Consider the following 18,652-nt stretch of genomic DNA (forward strand, 5'->3'; position numbering starts at 1 on the left):
TCCTCAATAATACTCTATACATTTGTGTTGTTTTGAGCTTGGACGGTCATATTTCACTAGTATAGTCAATAGGGAAATTGTTAAGGAGCTATCATTGTCCAATTTAAAGATTGTTTAATATATTCCCTCTTTAGGACACTTGGCCAACCCGGATTTGAGGAAGTTTGCTATTATTAATTGAAGAGTGATTGAATGCTAGTAACTGGGTAGGTTTAGGGATTTGGGCTTGGTAGGATTTAGAACTAGTGCTCCTCAGTAAAGGTTAGTGAGCAGGAGCTATCAGAAGCTCAGAATACCTATCTAAGGTAGAAAGTTTCCAACATTGGCATAGGGGATGTAAGTGATACTTTTGTAGAAAACATCCACACAGAAGTAAAGTGATTCCCTCTCACCCTACCTTTCCCTCTCTGTCTCCCAGTTATATTTCAATCCTAGACCACTGTGTCTGTATTATAGAATTTTGTTGTTTAGTTTTTGTTGGAGGGGAGGAGTTGAGAGAGGGTCTCACTCAAAATTTAGGATTCTCCTGCCTTCACCTTCTAAGGACTGGGATTATAGGCATGCAGCGCTAGCTTGGCTTGTAGTGTGGATTTTTAAATTGCCTTTATTTTGCATGTCACTCTCTTTGATTGATGAGATGTTTGGCAGCATAAAGATATGCATATCAGTGATATAAAGTATAGCAGGGACAGCATAATTGATACTTTTATATGTTGCTGTAGGTTATGATCTGTCTGCAGAAACTGGCCTAAGTGTTGGGAAATATCTCAGGATATTCAAAGCCATTAGATTTGTTGACTTTGATGAATAATAATAAATGCCAGCTTTAGTAGATAACAGTTCTCTGGAATTTTTCTTTCCACCTACACTGAGTCATGAAAGCCCAGTTTTCGAAATCTTCATTACTTTAATACCATACAGATGTTTTCACTGTCTTATCTGGGGCTTCTCAATAGAAATAATTTACTAGAAAACCTTTCAAAAGCATATCATTAAGGACATTTTTCCTGAGTTTGAGCAACCCTAAATTTTTCCTTCTTTGATGGAGTCTGTGTGCTTCCTTTACAATGAATATCCCTGTCACTGAATGATCAGTTTCCTACAAAGAAGCCATGGAGACAAGTTCATCCCCCTACCACATCTAAAGAATGTCCTATTGGTATTTGTTAGTTTCTTTGTGGTTGACACATATGCACATATAAATACATAAGCATTTGTCTCTTAAGATAGACCACAGTGAGGTCTTTTTTAGTGTTTTATGTACCATGTTGCCTTTGTAATATGTAGAAAAACATTATTTCTATGTTTGTAATATATGGAAGAAGGCAATGAGGAAAAAAGTAAGCTTTATCTCTTTGCAGATATCTACTTATACATGTACCTGAAAAGTTTATAAAATTGTACACACTTGTAGGGCACTGGTGGCTCACACCTGCAATCCTATCTACTGAGGAGGCTGAGATCTGAGGATAGCGGTTCAAAGCCAGCCCGGGCAGGAAAGTCCTTGAGACTCTTATCTCCAATTAACCAGTTGAAAAATGGAAGTAGCTCTGTGACTCAAAGTGGTAGAGTGCTAGCATTGAGCAAAAAGACTGCACACAGGTCCTGAGTTCAAGCCCCACAACCGAAAAAAAAATTTGCTTTCCTGAAACCAAGGACAGTTTTCTTTTCTACCTGAGCAAAGCAAAGCAGTCAATAGCATTTCATGATGCTACATGATTTATAAGGGGGGAAAATGCAGAGAATATGAGCATCTATGAGCATCTTGACGTAGTTTTCTGAGGGTGACCCTTTCTTTATGCAGTCACAATCCCCTACCTGTTAAGCCTGCCTTTCCCTAAGGTTAATGTGACAGGAATACTTTCTCCTGGGTCAGCTCATTAGATAAAGTGCCTTAAAGGTTGTGTTTTCTTTTCTTCTTACAGCCAAGGATTACTGCAAAGTAATTTTTCCATATGAGGCACAGAATGATGATGAATTGACAATCAAAGAAGGAGATATACTGACGCTCATCAATAAGGTAAACAAAGGTTCTCTCCTACCTTCTAAACTATCAAGTGCTCTAGAGTGTACAGGAGATGGCATAAGCATTTTCTTTGGCCAGTTTTATTTTGAAAGTCAGTCTTGCTATATAGTCTAGACTGGCTTTGAACTCATACATAACCCTGGCTGGCCTTGAACTCTTGGTCCACCTGCCTCCACTCCTTAAGTGATGGAATTATCTGGTTTGCTTTAGCCTTTGAAACACTTGGTTTTTGTCCTGGATTTGTGAAGAAGAATTTGCATCTGATTTTTTTGGGAGGAAGCAGTACTTGGGTTTGAACTTAGGGTCTTGTGCTTGCAAGGTAGATCCTCTACCACTCAGCCATGCCTTCGGCCCTGATTTACACTGGTTGGTTTTTAAGATCTGGGCTCACTTCCTTCCCAAGCATGCACCCAGGCCATGATCCTCCTATTTTTCACAACTAGGGTGATGGGCATGTGCGACCATACCCAGTTTCTTCTGTTGAAGTGGAGTCTCACAGACGTTTCTGTCTAGGTTGTCTTGGAACTGTAATTCTCCCAATCTCAGCCTTCTACATACCTAGGATTGCAGGTGTGAGCCACCAGAGCCAAGCTTACATTTTTCCTTTTGATCAGGTTAAGCCTATGTGAATGAAGGAACTTAAAGATCAAATCAATTTCTCTTTGCTTTTGGGTAAGCTGCAGATTTACATGGTCCTGAAGAAAAGTATGTCCCAGAAGGAATAACTTAGAAGGTAGCCTGCTTGGCTGAAGGTTCTAGCCTCTATAGCAGCCAGGCTACAAAAGCTCTGTGACATAAAAGAACCACAGGATTTTTTTTTAATGCTGGTCATGGCTTACAGGCAACAAACATTTAAAAAATGTCTGCTGTTCAGATCATAGACAGGTAGAGCGCCTGAGAGAATTTTGCTTGTCTTGTTTGGAGTAAGAAGGTTGGATGATTTTATTATCTTTGCAGCTAGAGCCCTGTAGACACCAGGGGAGCTATAAAATCTCTGTGAAAAGATGCACTTTGCCGGGGTCTTGACCACATACCATTTCTGCTTTCATGCAATGCTATGTACCAAGTCAATAGTTGAAAGTCATATTATTCTAGTGGTTCCTAGAGCATTCAGCCTTTTCTCCGAGGCATGGTTTTTTTTATAATAGTGGTCCAATTCAATGAGAAGCCAAGCAGTCTTTAATATGTAGAAGGTGATTATTCTTGTCTACAGGTGACTCGAAGGCAGCATGTTATTCCCCGCATACAAGCTTGACTTGGAGATCACTCTAGTTACCTGAATCCTCTCCTTTCAGGGATGGAAATCATTGGTAGGTAGCTACAGGATACAGGAAAGAGCAGACAGAGCAGGGGATTAGCATGGGGGAATGCTCAGGCTCTTGCTTCCTGTGGCCATTACTTGAGGGGATTTGTGGGGACCACAATGTTGCCTTCCTTCACCCCCAGGTTTGTTCATAAGATGATCAGTAGGATTCACATTTACAATTCTGAAAATGGCTTTGCCAGGTCCCAGTGGCCTGTATCTGTAATTCTAGCTACTCAGGAAGCTGAGATCTGAGCATTGAGGTTCGAAGCCAGCCTGGGCAGGAAAGTCTATGAGACTCTTACTTCCAGTTAACTACCAAAAAAAAGTTGAAGTAGAGCTGTGGCTCAACTGGTAGAGTGCTAGCCTTGAGCTAAAAGCTCAGGGAAAGTGCCTAGGGTGTGAATTCAAGCCTCGGAACAGAACAAAAAAGAAAGAAAATGGCTTGTAGATTGTGTATTTGAAGAGCCTAATGCAAAGATACCAGTGAATTGAGGACTGCAAAAGTGAAATTAGCTTGCCAAACCAGCAGGTGTTTTGTTAGGGAGAAAGTCCCATGGACTCTGAAAATGGTATTCAAAACACATTACTAGAGCTATCTAGACACCTTTCTGGAATAACAAATTATCCCATTTTGCAAATCACTCAAGAACTCGTCCATCTTTTTACCTGTGAAATGTTCTTCCCTTAAGTTATTTCTATATAGCTCTGTGGGTGTTGAAGGTGGGTGGAGAAAATGAGAGGAGGGGAAAGATGTTTCCCTTGCTGATTTCTGCAAGAAATGGCTTTTGCTTTTTTTTTTTTAAAACCATCCTCTCCTCCTGTGCCTAGCCTTTCTTATGCACAGTGCGATTCCTATTTTTAATCAGACTTGTAATTAGACATATGATAAGGCAGTTGGTAAATAAGTATGAAGCATAATACAAATACATTAATAATTAGCAACAAAAATTGGTTTTAGTAATACAAAGAACGCATAAAGCCCTTTCCCCATCACAAAGATAAAGCCACCAGAAAATTCTGGTGCCATTCTCTGCCATGGGGGAGGGGATTCACTGTCTTGTTTCTGTTTTGCTTTTGGAAGAGGAACAGCCTCTTTTTTAATTGAAAGCTGAGTGTCTCAATAATATTTAACAAGGCTTAAGAAAAGAAAAGCCACTGTGGTTTTTCTCTTACCTGAACACATCAATTTCCATCTTGACACATTATCCTCCAGCCCTTGCCATTTGAATACATATCACAATGAGAAACACAATCATCTTGATGATTGTGTTCCTAACCTCACAGCCTGAGATCCAGTCTGATAAACAGAATCTGTCTTTTTTTTCTGAAGGCTTTGTTTGGAAAAGGAACATCCAACAGTCCCAGCCATGCAGAAGGGAACCATGAACAGGCAGATGTATCAGACTACCTTTTACTGTCCCCTAAGGGTTGCATCCCATTTCTCTTGTTACATGGGTTAAAGTACTTTGAAGCCGTTTGTTACTACATTTGTGAAATGTGACATTCTCATCTCTCCTCTACATGTAGACAAGGCATAGCTTGCATGCTAAGTCTGTTCCCCAGGGCGAAAGTGCACATATTAGCTTGATACTTGATGTCCCCTCTCTCACCTTGCCCCTTATCCCAAGCTGCCTCCCTGTATGTCCCTGCCCCTTCCTGTCCATTCAGGCTAAGCCCAGGCTTGTGAGCCAGCTGTGCAGATGCTGGGCCTCCTCCTTGGCACCTGCTCCAGAGGAGCATCCTGGGGTGGTGAAGAATGGCAGTATGTTTTCTCTAGCCTCACTCATTCCATATCCATTTTACCCCTAGTAACCCAACCTCTTTTTTGTTATGCCAGTCCTGGAGCCTGAACTCATTTTTTTTTTAACTTAAGATGAGGGCTCTACCACTTGAGCCACAGTTGTACTTCTGGCTTTTTGAGTGATTATTTGGAGGAAAGACCCAGGCTGGCTTTGAACTGCAATCCTCCCATCTCAGCCTCCTGAGTAGCTAGAATTACAGGCATAAGCCACCAGCACCTGACTCCAGCTTCTCCTTTTTGTCATCCCATAACCACGTGACCCCTGTGCAGCAACCAAAGTCTTCAGTAGCTTGTCTTTCCTCTTGATAAAATCCAGATGTGAGGATGCTGACACTCCTTCTCCTAGGCATTCTGGCCACATGCTGTTTTTCTGGCCATGGTCCATGTGATATTCTGATGTCCCCCATCATGTTCATGTATTCTCATGGTCCAGACCCCAAGCATGTATTTCTGCTGCCTGAGATGCCCTCTGTCTATCCACTTAGCTGCTTTGTTCATAGCTAATAGCAGAGCCAGTCTTGAATCCATTATGATTATGTTGCTTAACAAAAATTCCCTGTGCCCTGTCAGTTTGTTTTTACTATTTCATCATCATCATCATCATCATCATCATCATCATCATCATCATCATCATCATCATCATCATCATCATCATTTGTATTATTTTCTATGATCTGCTGGAAACCAGGTCTTTTATTGTCCTTTACTGGTACAGATTTTATTTTTATTGCCATATATTTCCTGCCAACTTTGACCTAGCCCTCCAGTTTGTTAGAAGCAGTTCATGAACATATCATGTAGGCTACCATCTCAAAGAAACCAAGATTTGAGTCCTATCTATGCATTTGCTGGCAGTATGTCTTTGGGTACATGATTTAACCTCTCTGAGCCTCAGTTTTCTTAGCTGTAAAGCAAGGGCCATAAACCTGATGTTATAGGGCTGCTGTTAGAATTTACTAAGACACAGTGTATAAAATACTCCTTGTCGGAAGGGGTCTGTCCGTGGTACCCATAAATCCAAAAATTGTCTCTTCCACTTTGACTGCTTTTTCTCAGACTTTAGAAGGATTCTTACGTTTAGGTCCAGTTTGTTGCTGGGGCTGGAATACTGTACATGAACAGGTAAAAGTGATTTTTAAAAACTCACCTAAAGTCCTAAAATAGTTAAAAATGGGTAAGATTTGAGCATGCATTTGGAAAGAAAACATGCCATAAATATTTTGTCCGTTGATAGTGGGAAAATGGAGTCTGAGCTATAAAAACCTGCTGCCATTATTGTTGTAATGCTTACCTCTTCTTTAAAGTTAAGCCTCTACACATTCATTTAGATGATTGTATTCCATTATAAATACAATAGTAACATGGCCTGCCATGATTTATTTAATGTGCATTTTGATATATATATATTTGTTGCATGTATCAGTTGAGGTAAAATCTTTAAACATGCTGTTCTCTAAATTCAGTTGCATTTGCTATGACATGCTCTGTCGGCCTCAAATTCTGCTAACATTTCCTTTCATAGTCAGTTAAGGTGGTTTCCTCTGCCCTGCTTTTCTGTGCCGTGGCAGGAGTCGCAGAGCAGGTGTTGCCCTCATTTTCAGTCCAAGATTATCATTGCATGTGGCTTTCTAGACAATAAGTCAAGACACCTTTAGTGGGTATCTATAAGCCCTTTGCAGTTCCTGAAATAATCTGCAAAGACCTGAAAGAACTATTTGTATATGTCCCTAGAAACTAGGATGAGATGTGGCAACCCAAATGGGTATTTTTTTTTAGTTTATTTATAAAAAAAAATTCTTGTGGATGCGGGAACATTTCCACTTGTGCAGAACACACCTGTGTTTAGCTTTTATTTTCAGTCACTCAAAAATAGCTCCTGCGTCTGTGTGCCTGCCGCCCCCATCCCTGCCTTCCTGATTTGTGCTCAGAGTATGTTTAGGAAGGTTCTGAAGCCTCTGGGTGTGGTTTCTTCAGGGAGAAGCTCCTTGGGGAAGGGCTGAGGGTAGATTTGGAGAGCCAGGCTACAGCTGAGCTATGAGATGGGCACCATGAAAGGGTAGGCTTGCCTATGCTTGTCACCCCTTGAGACAGAAATGAACCTAGCCATGGAGAAACAATGTGCCTTCTGGCCTCAGAGTAATGGCCTTTCACCAGGACCCCTAGCCTAAAAGGAAAGACTTCCTTTTGACCCCTTTGTAAGCAAGGATGTTAGGTTTGTACTTATAAAAATGACTTTACCTGAGTAGTTGTGTCAATGATCCTAAAGCAGACACAACTACAGCAGCTTCAGTTTTTTAAGTCTGTTTGACAGCTTCAAGATGCACACTTAGAAAGATCATATGGTGGCTGAGCATTATCAGTAGCTTACACCTGTAATCCTAGCTACTTAAGAGGCTGAGATCTAGAGGATTACAGTTCAAAGCCATCTGAGGTAGAAAAGTTCATGAGACTGTATTTCCAAAATAAATAGCTAAAAGCTGGTCTGCAGGTGTGGTTCAAGGGGTAGAGCACCAGCCCAGGAAGGAAGCTGAGTGAACATAATTCCCTGAGTTCAAACCCCAGTGCTGACAAAAAAAGACAAAGAGTATATTGTGGGCTGAAATTACGGAATGGTAGAGATGGAGGGAAGAGAATAGAGCAAGACAATGTAAGCTACCATTGACACTCACAGAATAAAATGACTAGATTTACCCTACAGAGGGAAGGGACTCAGAGAATGACATAAAAGTAGTTCAGGGAACCTCTAACTCTCCAAGAACAGTCACCTTTCCTTGGACCATAGGATCCTCCACTGAAGATTATTGGGGGTGATTTTAAGTTGTGCTCTGTCCTCTTCCCCTCCCAATGTTCACTCATTCATGCATTCATTGAAAAAGATGTATAGTATGCCAGGAGCTATGCTACGAATGTGATAGTGAACAATGGTTACAAACTGAGAAGTTTGCCTTTTCCAAGCTCCAGATATTTGGAGCTAGACATGCCGGGGGTTGGCGGTTGGAATTGGAACAGAATATTAGCTCATCCAGCTTCTTTCATTTGTACTCATTTCATTTCATTTCTACCTCAACATGTTTTCTTCCCATCTTTCCCTGTCAGTGCTTCAACATTTAAATACCTGCAGGCTTCCCATGTAGGATTCTAGGCCACTCTTAGCAAGAGTGCAGGCCCCTCAGCACCCACCATTCCTTTCACCTCACCAGTGTCCTAAGCATTTTGCCTTATCCTCCCTCACAGCAGACCTGAAAGTCTCGTGAGACCACAGGTGTTCTCTCCAGATCACCAAAGATGAGCTGAGGCCTGGGGCCATGGAAGCTGTTGTCCCTAGGGACTCCTAGCAAGTCAGAGGCAGATCGAGGGCAGAGGTTCCTCCTGACCCTCTCTTGAGTGCACATCGAAACTGGGGGCTGAAGGCAGCCTCTCCTCTGTTTCCCATTGAGGCTATCAGATAGTAGGTGGTAGGTGGGGCTCTGTCACTCCCATGTGACTCTGATCTACTCATTGAGACTCATTCAGTTGTTGCTGAATGCCCAGGGCTAGTGTCTGTAGAGTTTCCTCTCTTAATTAATGACACTATCATGATTATTTATCAGAGCAACATGCCATTATCTCTTCCAATTGGCTCTGGCAGTTTGGAATCCAGAGGTCTGGTCTATTAGAGTCCATGACTTTCCAATTCGATGATCACTTCTACCCGAATGAAATGGTAGCTGGTACACAAAGAAACGTGCCTGGCCGTGCGCTGGTGGCTCATGCCTGTAATTCTAGCTACTGAGGAGGCTGAGATCTGAGGATTGCAGTTCAAAGCCAGCCTGGGCAGGAAAGTCCGTGAAACTCTTATCTCCAATAAACCACCAGAAAACCGGAAGTGGCACTGTAGCTCAAGTGGTAGAATGCTAGCCTTGAGCTGAAGAGCTGAGGGATAGCTCAGGCCCAGAATTCAAGCCCCACGACCAACAAAAAATAAAATAAAAGAAATGTGCCTGAGGTCCCAACACACTAATGTGTACTGCTTTCTTCCCATGTCTTCTTTACTTCTAGAGTCAGGTGGCATTTAGTTTTCTGCTTGCTGTTATTGGACAAAAAAAGAAAATTGAGTCCTGAGCGCCTTCCTAGGATAATAATTCATTTGCTACATATGATTTTCCATCTCCTTGTCATGACTCATTGATTAATTGAAACATTTTTTTTTTCACAAAAAAAGACTTCATTGCTTCCCACCCCACAGGAAGTAGGATTGCTTTATTTTCTTCTTCATGAAGAAAAGTGGCTTTGTGAATCTCAGCAAACTTCTTAGCTTATTATCAGAAAGCCAATCAGCTAAATAAATTGCTGGCCTTCCCCTTTCTCTCTGCAATGCTGAAGCTTTTAGCAGAGCTAAAATGCTAGGATGAAATTCGATGCCAAGGGTGAGGAATAAATTAGTAGGTGTCACCCTAAAGATGATGACATGCTGGGAGCCCCATTAGAAGGACATACTTTATGGGTGAATCAAGAAGTTAAGCACAAGTCTGGGATCATCTGGGTTTGCACACATTTGAAAAATGTTAGTGTAGGGCAAATGAGTCATTTATGTCATAGAATGTATTTCTTACAGTATGGTCTGTCTCATTAGACTTTATATGTCCATATTTAAGATATAAGTCACAATGTATCTCCTCAGACTATTAGATGTCTAAAGGAATACAGTTTGCTGCTGTTTTGTCTTCCTCTTAAAAATAGCCAGGACACTGAGATGGGTAAAAAGAATCATGAAACCCTAAGTGTATTTGATGAAAACTCCTCTTTGAGCTTGTTTGCTAACACAAGCACATAGGGTTTTGTTATACTTTGTGCCAGTCGTGAACTCAGGGCCTCACATTCTCACTTGTCTATTTTGCTCATGGTTGGTGCTTTACCACTTGAGCTATGCCTCCATACAGTTTGCTGGTTACTTGGAAATAGAGTCTTAAGGATATTTCTATCTGGATTAGCTTTGAACTACAACCCTCAGATCTCAGCATCCTGGGTAGCTAGGATTATAATCATCAGCCAGTGGCACCTGGCTACAAATACATAGTTTTAAGTTAGAAGAAGATATATGGCTTGAGGTGGGAGAAAATGTCCTCTCAGTTTTCCAGTAGAAAAAACCATGGCACCAAAAATTGTGATGGTCCTTATTATGGAGTTTTACTTTGTATCATAGACAAATGAGTCTGCAGGTAGCACACATTCCTAGGTTCATCTGCCTCAGCAAACTATATGAAAGATTCTAAAGGGACTATAGTTGTTCAGCCTAATTGACATATTACTGCAGAGGGCTGTGCTTTAGTAGCAGGACCTTCAGTAATCCTCACCACACTATTTTGAAACACTATTTTTTCCTGCAACATGCAGAAAAATCAACAGGTATCATAAGGAATAAAAGAATTTCCCTCTTTTTTTCTGTTTTCTATTTCCAACCCTTCTATTTGTATTACTGAGGCTTGGGTGTTATGAGGTTTAAATGAGATGTGCGGATGAAAATGCTGTAGAAACACAAAAGTTAAATTATAGTTATTGCCCTGATAAGTTATGATAGGAAGAGGAAAACAAATGTCTGGTGACTTCCTGTTCTTTCTCAGTATATTAATTAAATAAGAGCAGTACTTTCCCTGAAAAGTTTCTCCATTCTTTAGGATGAAAGTTACTTACTACAATTATATAGCCCTTGTCTTGTTAAGCATCTCCAATCTCTTTACATTCACATTCTCCTTTCACCTTCTCCTTTTATTAAAATAAATGTTATTAAAGTTGGAAAGTGCATGGGTTACAAGTTTATGTATTTGTATAAGTATGCTCTTGGAAAAAATGAGAACAAAATAGATAAATGCAACAAATCGAAATTACTCAAAGCCTTACCACCTCCACATACCTTTCTTAGTATTTTAGCAATTGTTCTTCCATACTTATTTATATGCATTTAATTACAGTGTGAAATAAAAGTGGCATCATTTTCACATCATTTGTAGCTCTTTTTGTGCAAAGTATGTCATGACTATCTTTGGCAATATGGTTAAATGGTTCCTTGGCATCTTCGTGTATGGAAGGAGTATCACAATCCTTTTTAGTGTCTACCTTATTTCCAGTTTTTCTGTTTTAGAACATGTTGCACATAAGCTTCATTCTTTCTCACAAGTCTTTGTGCACGGAATTATTTCTGTCGCTTTCTACTATCTGTGAAACCCAGGGCAGGTTCATCTCTCTGCTTTACTTTCTACATCTGTGAAATAGGGGCAATCATTTTTACCTCTGGTTTTGTAAAGATTAAGTAAGTTAAACTAGTCGCTGTGGTTTGAATGTGTAGGGGATTTCATTTCCAGTACAATGATATTGAGAGGAGAGAACTTAAAAAGAAGTTATTGAGTGGTAAGGATTCTGCCCTCATAAATGGGTTAATACCAATGACATGGAAATGGATGCATTATTGCCAGAACAAGTTCCTCATTCTCTTACACATGCTCTCTTGCCTTTCCACTTTCTACAATGAGATGGTATAACAAGATACAGATTCCTTAACTTTGGACTTCCTAGTTTCCAGAACTATAGGGAAGTAAATGGTTGGCAGGGGTGGGGGGTTTGTTGGTTGTTACTATTTTAGACAGAGTCTTTCTATCTAGCTTGGATTGGCCTAGAACTCACTATGTAGCCCAGACTGGCCTCAAACATGATCTTCTTACTTCAGCCTCTGGAATGCTAGGATTGCAGATATATGCTACTGCACCTGGCACAAATCTGTGGGGTTTTTTGTTTGTTTGGTTTTTTGTCGATCATGGGTCTTAAATTCTGGGCCGGGTGCTATCCCTCAGCTCTTCAGCTCAAGGCAAACGCTCTACCACTTGAGCCACAGGGTCACTTCTGGTTTTCTGGTGGTTAATTGGAGATAAGAATCTCATGGGCGATCCTCAGATCTCAGCCTCCACAGTAGCTAGGATTATAGGTGTGAGCCACCGATGCCCCGCTAAATCTGTGTTTGTTGTTGTTGTTGGTGTTTTTTTTTCTCTATTTCTTATGTTTCCGAAATAAGTACATTACTTTTTGAACAGTATTACCCCTTCCCTCATTTTTTCCCACTCTTCCCCCTCCTGACTCCTCCCTCTGCCCCCTCCCATTGTAAAGTTCATTTACTACATAGTGTCTAGTGAGTAATACTGCTGAATTGGTCCACCCTCTGTCCCACCATTTCTGTGATTTCCCTTCCCTTCACCAAATCAGAGGAACTTATATATAAGACAAAGTGTATGGAATTTTGTTGTAATAATTTACCCAGTAACAGACAAGACAGTAGGTGAAACACTTAGAAAGCCTGACTCATAATAAGTGCTATATAAATGTTACCAATTATTATTTCCTGATGATAAATTCCTAAATGTAATGCTGTATATTTTGAGGGTGTTTAAGTGATATTCTAAAAGATTGTGACAATTAGTCTCCCCCTAAGAGTGTATGAGACAGTTTGCTATTCTTACCATCTCTGCATGCAATCATTCTTTCTAGTTTCTGCTAATATAATTTAATATCTTCTAATTCTGCATTTTAAAAATTATTACTGATGTTGAGAATTTTAGGCATCATTTTTCTATTGATTTTCAATAAAAATATCCCATATTCAGGTTATTAACCTGTCATCTTTCATATTACAAATATTTTTTCTTCTTTTATGACTTATGGAGCTAGTTAAGAAAAACTCATTAAAATAAATATGTTTTAGATTTAAAATGCCCTCATTTTACAGTTAACTATACAATTCAGTGAAGTCACCCTTTTAAGAATAGTTTTACTTAAGGCTTTTATATTTTAGTCCTAGGTGGAGAGGGTAGCCAGCTATTAAATGCTTTCCTTTTCTGCCTTCCTCAGGGCTTTCAGAAGTTCTATTTAAAGCTTCTGCCCTTGCAGTATTTTTATAGTGGCATTCAGAGAGCCCCTGAGGTTTTGCATGGATGCTTATAAGGATCCTCATATCCTAGACCGGAGCTTGGCAGACTTCTTCTGTAAACGGCCTCAAAGCAAATATTTTAGGCTTTGTGGGCCATACAGTCTTTGTCACAACTACTGCCTTGTAAAGGGAAAGCAGCCACAGAAGTAAATGAGTAGGCATGGCTGAGTTCTAATAAAATTCTATAGCGCTCAAATTTGAATATCAAATAATGTTCATATTCTTTGAAATATCATTCTTCTTTTGATTCTTAACCATTAAAAATGGAAAAACCATTCTTAGCTCTTTGCCCATATGCTGTGGTTTGCTGACCTCTAGATCAGAATATCTGGAGATAAGTCTATAGAAATTCAGGCAAATGGGCTGGGAAGGTGGCTCAGTGGTAGAGCGCTTGCCTTGCATGCCTGAGGCCCTGGGTTCGATTCCTCAACACCACATAAGCAAAGAGAAAAAAGCCGGAAGTGGTGCTGTGGCTCAAGTGGTAGAGCACTAGCCTTGAGCTGAAGAGCTGAGAGACAGCGCCCAGGCCCAGAGTTCAGGCCCCACGACTGGACCCTCCCCCCCAAAAAAAGAAAAGAAATTCAGGCAATTAATTTTCAAAAACTGTACATAAAGTTTAAGAGAGAGAGGATAATCCTTTCAAGAAAAAGTTGGAAAAAATAGACATACATGCCAAATAATGAAATCCAATCTAAATATATTACATTATGCAAACATTAACTCAGACCATATATCTATATGTAAAACATAGAAGCAAAAAGTTGTTAGACATGAAACCAAAAAGCACAAGTCTGTGAAAGTAAAAAATGAGCCAAATGTGTCAGTATACACCTGTAATGCCAGCACTCAAGAGGCAGAAGCAGGAGGATTGTGAGTTCAAGATCAGCTTGTGCTGTATACAAAGGCCCTGTCTATAAAAACAACAAACAAAAACAACATAAAAGAAAAAAATAATTATACAAACATACCTCAAGTGATGGAATGCTTGCCTAGCATGCAAAAGAAAAGGTCTTGGCTTCAATTTCCAAGACCAAAATAGAGGATGGGAGCAGGAAGGGAATAGAGAAGTAAAGAGGAGAAGAGTAAATGGGGGAGAGAAAAGGGAGCTGTGAAATTGAACTTCAGCAGCTTTAAAAAGTTGTATTGTGCAAAGACACTGATAAGAGAATGTTAACGGCTATTTTTCTATGAGGCTGTCTGAGCCCCAGTGTTCAGGTAGTAATAACCTGATACATTATTGCCTGAATTTCAGGTTTTGCTCTGAGTCTTCCTAAGAATCATGTGTGTGTGTCTGTGTGTGTGTGTGTGTGTGTGTGTGTGTGTGTGTGTTTCTGTGTGTGTGTCTGTGTGTGTCTGTGTGTGTGATAGAAGACCATAGATCTTCCATATTGGATTTTCCCCTGCTCTTGTTGTCTTTCCTCCCTCAAGGAGGGAAACATTGTCATTGTCCACTGGTCTGACCTCGACTCTGCTGAAGAGCCCCGAGAGTTGTCTCTGCACCAGCCTACAAGTGAAATAAGTTGAGTATAGATGGAAAGGCCCCAAAGAAAATTTTAAGCTAAAAATTTAATTTTTCTATTAGAAAAGTTTCTTTAAGATACACTGATTTGTCATATTAGCATATTAGAAATTTGTTAACACCTGCTGCTACTGTAGTTGCCTTGGGTATTCTTAACCTTCATGATGAATATGGCTATGCCATTCACCTCTTACTCCTTTCCAGCCCTTATCTGTAAAATCCAGACTAGCAGCTCTTCCCCGTACTGCCTTCTTTGTCTCTTAGAGGTGGGGGTAGAAGCCAAGAAAATCAAAAGATAATAAACATTGCTGTATGAATGTCACTATCTTTATCAATGAAGGACAATGATTTTCTGCCATATCTACTATCCTTCTAGTGAAACAAAAGCATATATTTGGAATCAGAGTCTATACAGTTCTCTAAACAAAGGGAATAAAAGCTCAGCTGCAAGATGCAGGGCATTCAGAAGGAAATTGTGCATTTGGCCATGTGCTGCAGATGAACTGAAGGCACTATTGGAAACAGCGCCTTCACATTCAGTGCTCACCTTAGTATAAATGATCAAGCAAGTCGAAAATGAGGGAGTTTTTATGAAAATATATACTACATAAGTTAAAGTATTTGCTTATGTTTAAATGAGCAGAAACTATGTATAAGTACCATCGTAATGACTTGTGTTTTCTGTATGACTTACTTACATGCCCTCATGTACAGTTGATGCCTCTTGTCATTGCCAGACTACAATGACACAGAAATGGCCCTATGTATTTGACTATCCCTTTTTCACACTAGTGCTGATTTGTAGAATAGACTTATAGAAGTGGAAAGTGTTGTTTTGCTATCACTATAATAAAGGGTAAGGCATAACCATTTCCTGAGACAATTGAGGATTGTATATGCCACAAATGAAATAAAAAGTAATTCTGATATTTTTCTGTGTTTATACTCTGCAGCCATGCCCCCAACTTAGGGGATGCCCAATATGAGTAGTGACTCTGGAATTGGGCAAACATGACTGCCTATGTTGAGCACTTGTTTCTGAATAGGCTCCAGACAGAAGTATCTTTTTTTAAGAGGGAGACCAGCTGTGATCATAGATGGCTTTGGGGTTTCTGTCCTTGATTATCAGCTATTAAAATCTTCTGGCCTGTTACTGTCTTTCTACCTACAGAAGCTCTATTTTCTATCTTGAGATGGAGATTTGATTCAAGCTTTTTCCACACCCTCTTTCTTAGTGACATCTGGACTCAAAGGTTACTTCTGTAGCATTTCCTAAGCTATATGCTATATATGAGTAGGTTGTAGGAAAGTGATCTGCTCAACATTCTGGGATGATGGCCTCTAATAACCTTTGGCCTCTAAACTATGTCATAAAAATACTAATCATTTTATATGTATGCCATTATCTGAAAAAGGCAGGGTGGCATGTGTTTATCTTACTATATATGCATATTTAACTATGGCTCTATCTTAGGGAATGCTTTAGCATCCTAGTTTAAGAAAGGTATGTATGCCAGCAAAGGAAACTCTAGGATAATTAGCAAGTGATGTATGTATCATTTCAGTCATTCTTTTCCTAGGACTTCTTTTGGGAATTAGTCTTTGAAATAGCTCAGAGGTTTAAAGATAGGGCTTAAAGTTCTGTCCTTTCTTGAACAAAATAAATTCACTCTAATTATAAAACAAACAGTATTTTAAGGGAATATGTAACTTCTGATTGCAGCTGTGATGGAGTAGAGTAGTCAACTCGTTTTCCTGTCATCAACAACTCTAAAATACAACAAAATATTCTAAAGATCTGTTTTAGGCACTGGACAATATATAGCATAGGAGTGTGATCTTGGAAAGAAGGGGAACGTAAAAGTGGCTCTAGTGGCTCATGTCTATAATTCTAGCTACTCAGGAGGCTGCAGTCTGAGGGCCAGGGTTCAAAGCCAGCCTGGGCAGGAAGGTCTGTGAGACTCTTATCTCCAATTTATCACCAAAAAGCCAGAGGTACAGTTGTGTTAGAGCTTTAGCCTGGAGCACAAAATTTCAGGGACAGTGTCCAGGCCCTGAATTCAAGCCCCAGGACTGCCCAGAAAAGTGAGTTTCAAATTTGAGGGTGTGCTTTGTAAATTGCAGCACAGGCTGATGGAATCCAAGCAAAGAACAAAACTTATGGGATAGAAGAAACAGAAGAAATTATCATTCAAATTGCTAAGATGGCTCAGATTTTCAGGTCAGAGAGCGCAGAAGAGTGAGCCATACAAAGAGAGAGTTCCAAAATCTGTAGATGGGTCCTTTGGGTCTTTGGCCAAAAACTATGCCAAGCACCAGTTAGGGTAAAGTTTCATTAAGCAGAAAATAAGGACTTCAGTGGTTACAAGCTGAAGTGGTTATCCCAAAGATGAAATGCAGGAGTTCTGGTCAAACAGAATAGAAAACTATGATGAGAATCCAGGACAGACAGTCATAGGAACAGAGCTACCCTAGAATCCGCCTAACAAAATTTTAAATCCAAGCCTTGCTAAGTCAAGATGGTGTACCATAACAAACTTCCCTGCCACAGTAAAATTCTATATCCTTGCAAGGAAGACAACAAAGTCCAATCTTTCAGAAATATAGCCATGCACAGTTATTGGCAGTATATAATCTCAAATAACTAGATCTGTGAAGAACCAAGTATGGTATGGGTAACTTATAAAAGATAAAGGGGCATTTCTGAGTAGTTTTTAGGCATCCCTACATGCTTCAGTTAATATTGGCATGACCAGTAAGAAACTGTACTTACTGCTGTTTGTTTGTTATCCATGTAGTTATACAATATATAAAATGGGGGAAAAAAATCAAGCCTGGTGCCGGTGGCTCACACCTGTAATCCTAGCTACTCAGGAGGCTGAGATCTGAGGATCGCGGTTCAAAGCCAACCTGGGCAGGAAAGTCTCTAAGACCCTCCTCTCCAAGAAACCACCAGAAAAACTGGAAGTGGTGCTGGGGCTTTGAGGGTAGAGTGCTCACCTTGAGCTGAAGAGCTGAGGGACAGTGCCCAGGCCCAGAGTTCAAGCCCCACAACCGACAAAAAAGAAAAAAAGAAAAAAAAATCAGAAATTCATATAACAAGGCATATAAATTGTTGCCCACTAAGATGCCAGGAGTTTTTTTTTATGAGTGGATGAACACCGAGTTATGACTTTCTAGTATCACCATAGACTGAATGACTGCCTAAACCTCGATGATTCCTACACGCCGCCATTTGGAATGTGGCATTTTTGTGAGTGTATTTCTCTCTAGGACTGTGTTCCTGGGCTTTCCCTATTATCTGTGGTCTGCAGGCATTTCTTCTGACACTAAGATATAGACCATTGTGCTGAGCCTGCTTTAATAGCTGACTTTTGGGGATGCTGGAAATTCTGAGCAACAGTCCCAGGCATACAGCATAATTGCATCTCTTAGGGAGGTGTTAACAAGCACAGGCTTCCGCTTCCATAGAGCTTTTGCTCACTCCCACCCCCTCCCTCGAGCTCCAGGCAGAAGGCATTCCTTAGTAAATATTAGACATCATTTTCCTTACTACTGGTAGATGGTGAGGATATCAAGCCCCCTTGGGACACTCTGAGGTTCCCTTAACAGCCACATCGAAATGGTTCAACACTCACCTCTCCTTGAATGATATCTCAGCCATCTGAGAAAACAGCCATGCTGACTTACTTCTAGGAAATCAGTGCTAGGGAGTGTGGGGACTAGTGACCACCAGAAGTGACAGAGTTCTTCAGAACAGGTGACAAATCCATTTTTACCTTTTCATTTTTCGGTTTACCATATCCATTTCCAAGCTGCATGTCCCTCTCTGAGCTCAAAGAATGCGTAATTTCTGAAAAAATGGGTGCCACCTTTGAAAGCGGTACCTTTTATATTTTGATCATAATTGATGGCAAATAAAATAAGGTCAATTCTGTTCAGCAGGCAAATTTTATTGTATAGATGACACTCTGTGGAGTGAATCTTAATGTCTGCTTCTTGTGCAACGTCACCATACTGCTGCTTGTAGTTGGAGAAATGTGGAATCA

At 40.2% G+C, this 18,652-nt stretch overlaps 1 protein-coding gene across 7 annotated transcripts in view; it reads left to right on the plus strand.

Annotated features, from left to right (window-relative positions):
• Sh3kbp1 (SH3 domain containing kinase binding protein 1) overlaps positions 1–18,652 on the plus strand; it is a 334,803-nt gene that overhangs the window by 241,890 nt on the left and 74,261 nt on the right. For all 7 annotated transcript variants that reach the window (XM_070040761.1, XM_070040765.1, XM_070040763.1 and 4 more), the window contains one exon: positions 1,926–2,020. In XM_070040761.1, the coding sequence (XP_069896862.1) occupies positions 1,926–2,020 (95 nt within the window). The remainder of the gene's footprint in view (positions 1–1,925; positions 2,021–18,652) is intronic.

Source organism: Dipodomys merriami, unplaced genomic scaffold, assembly GCF_024711535.1.
Source record: "Dipodomys merriami isolate MVZ:Mamm:240054 unplaced genomic scaffold, mDipMer1.0.p SCAF_3, whole genome shotgun sequence".
In the NCBI taxonomy this organism is placed as follows: domain Eukaryota; kingdom Metazoa; phylum Chordata; class Mammalia; order Rodentia; family Heteromyidae; genus Dipodomys; species Dipodomys merriami.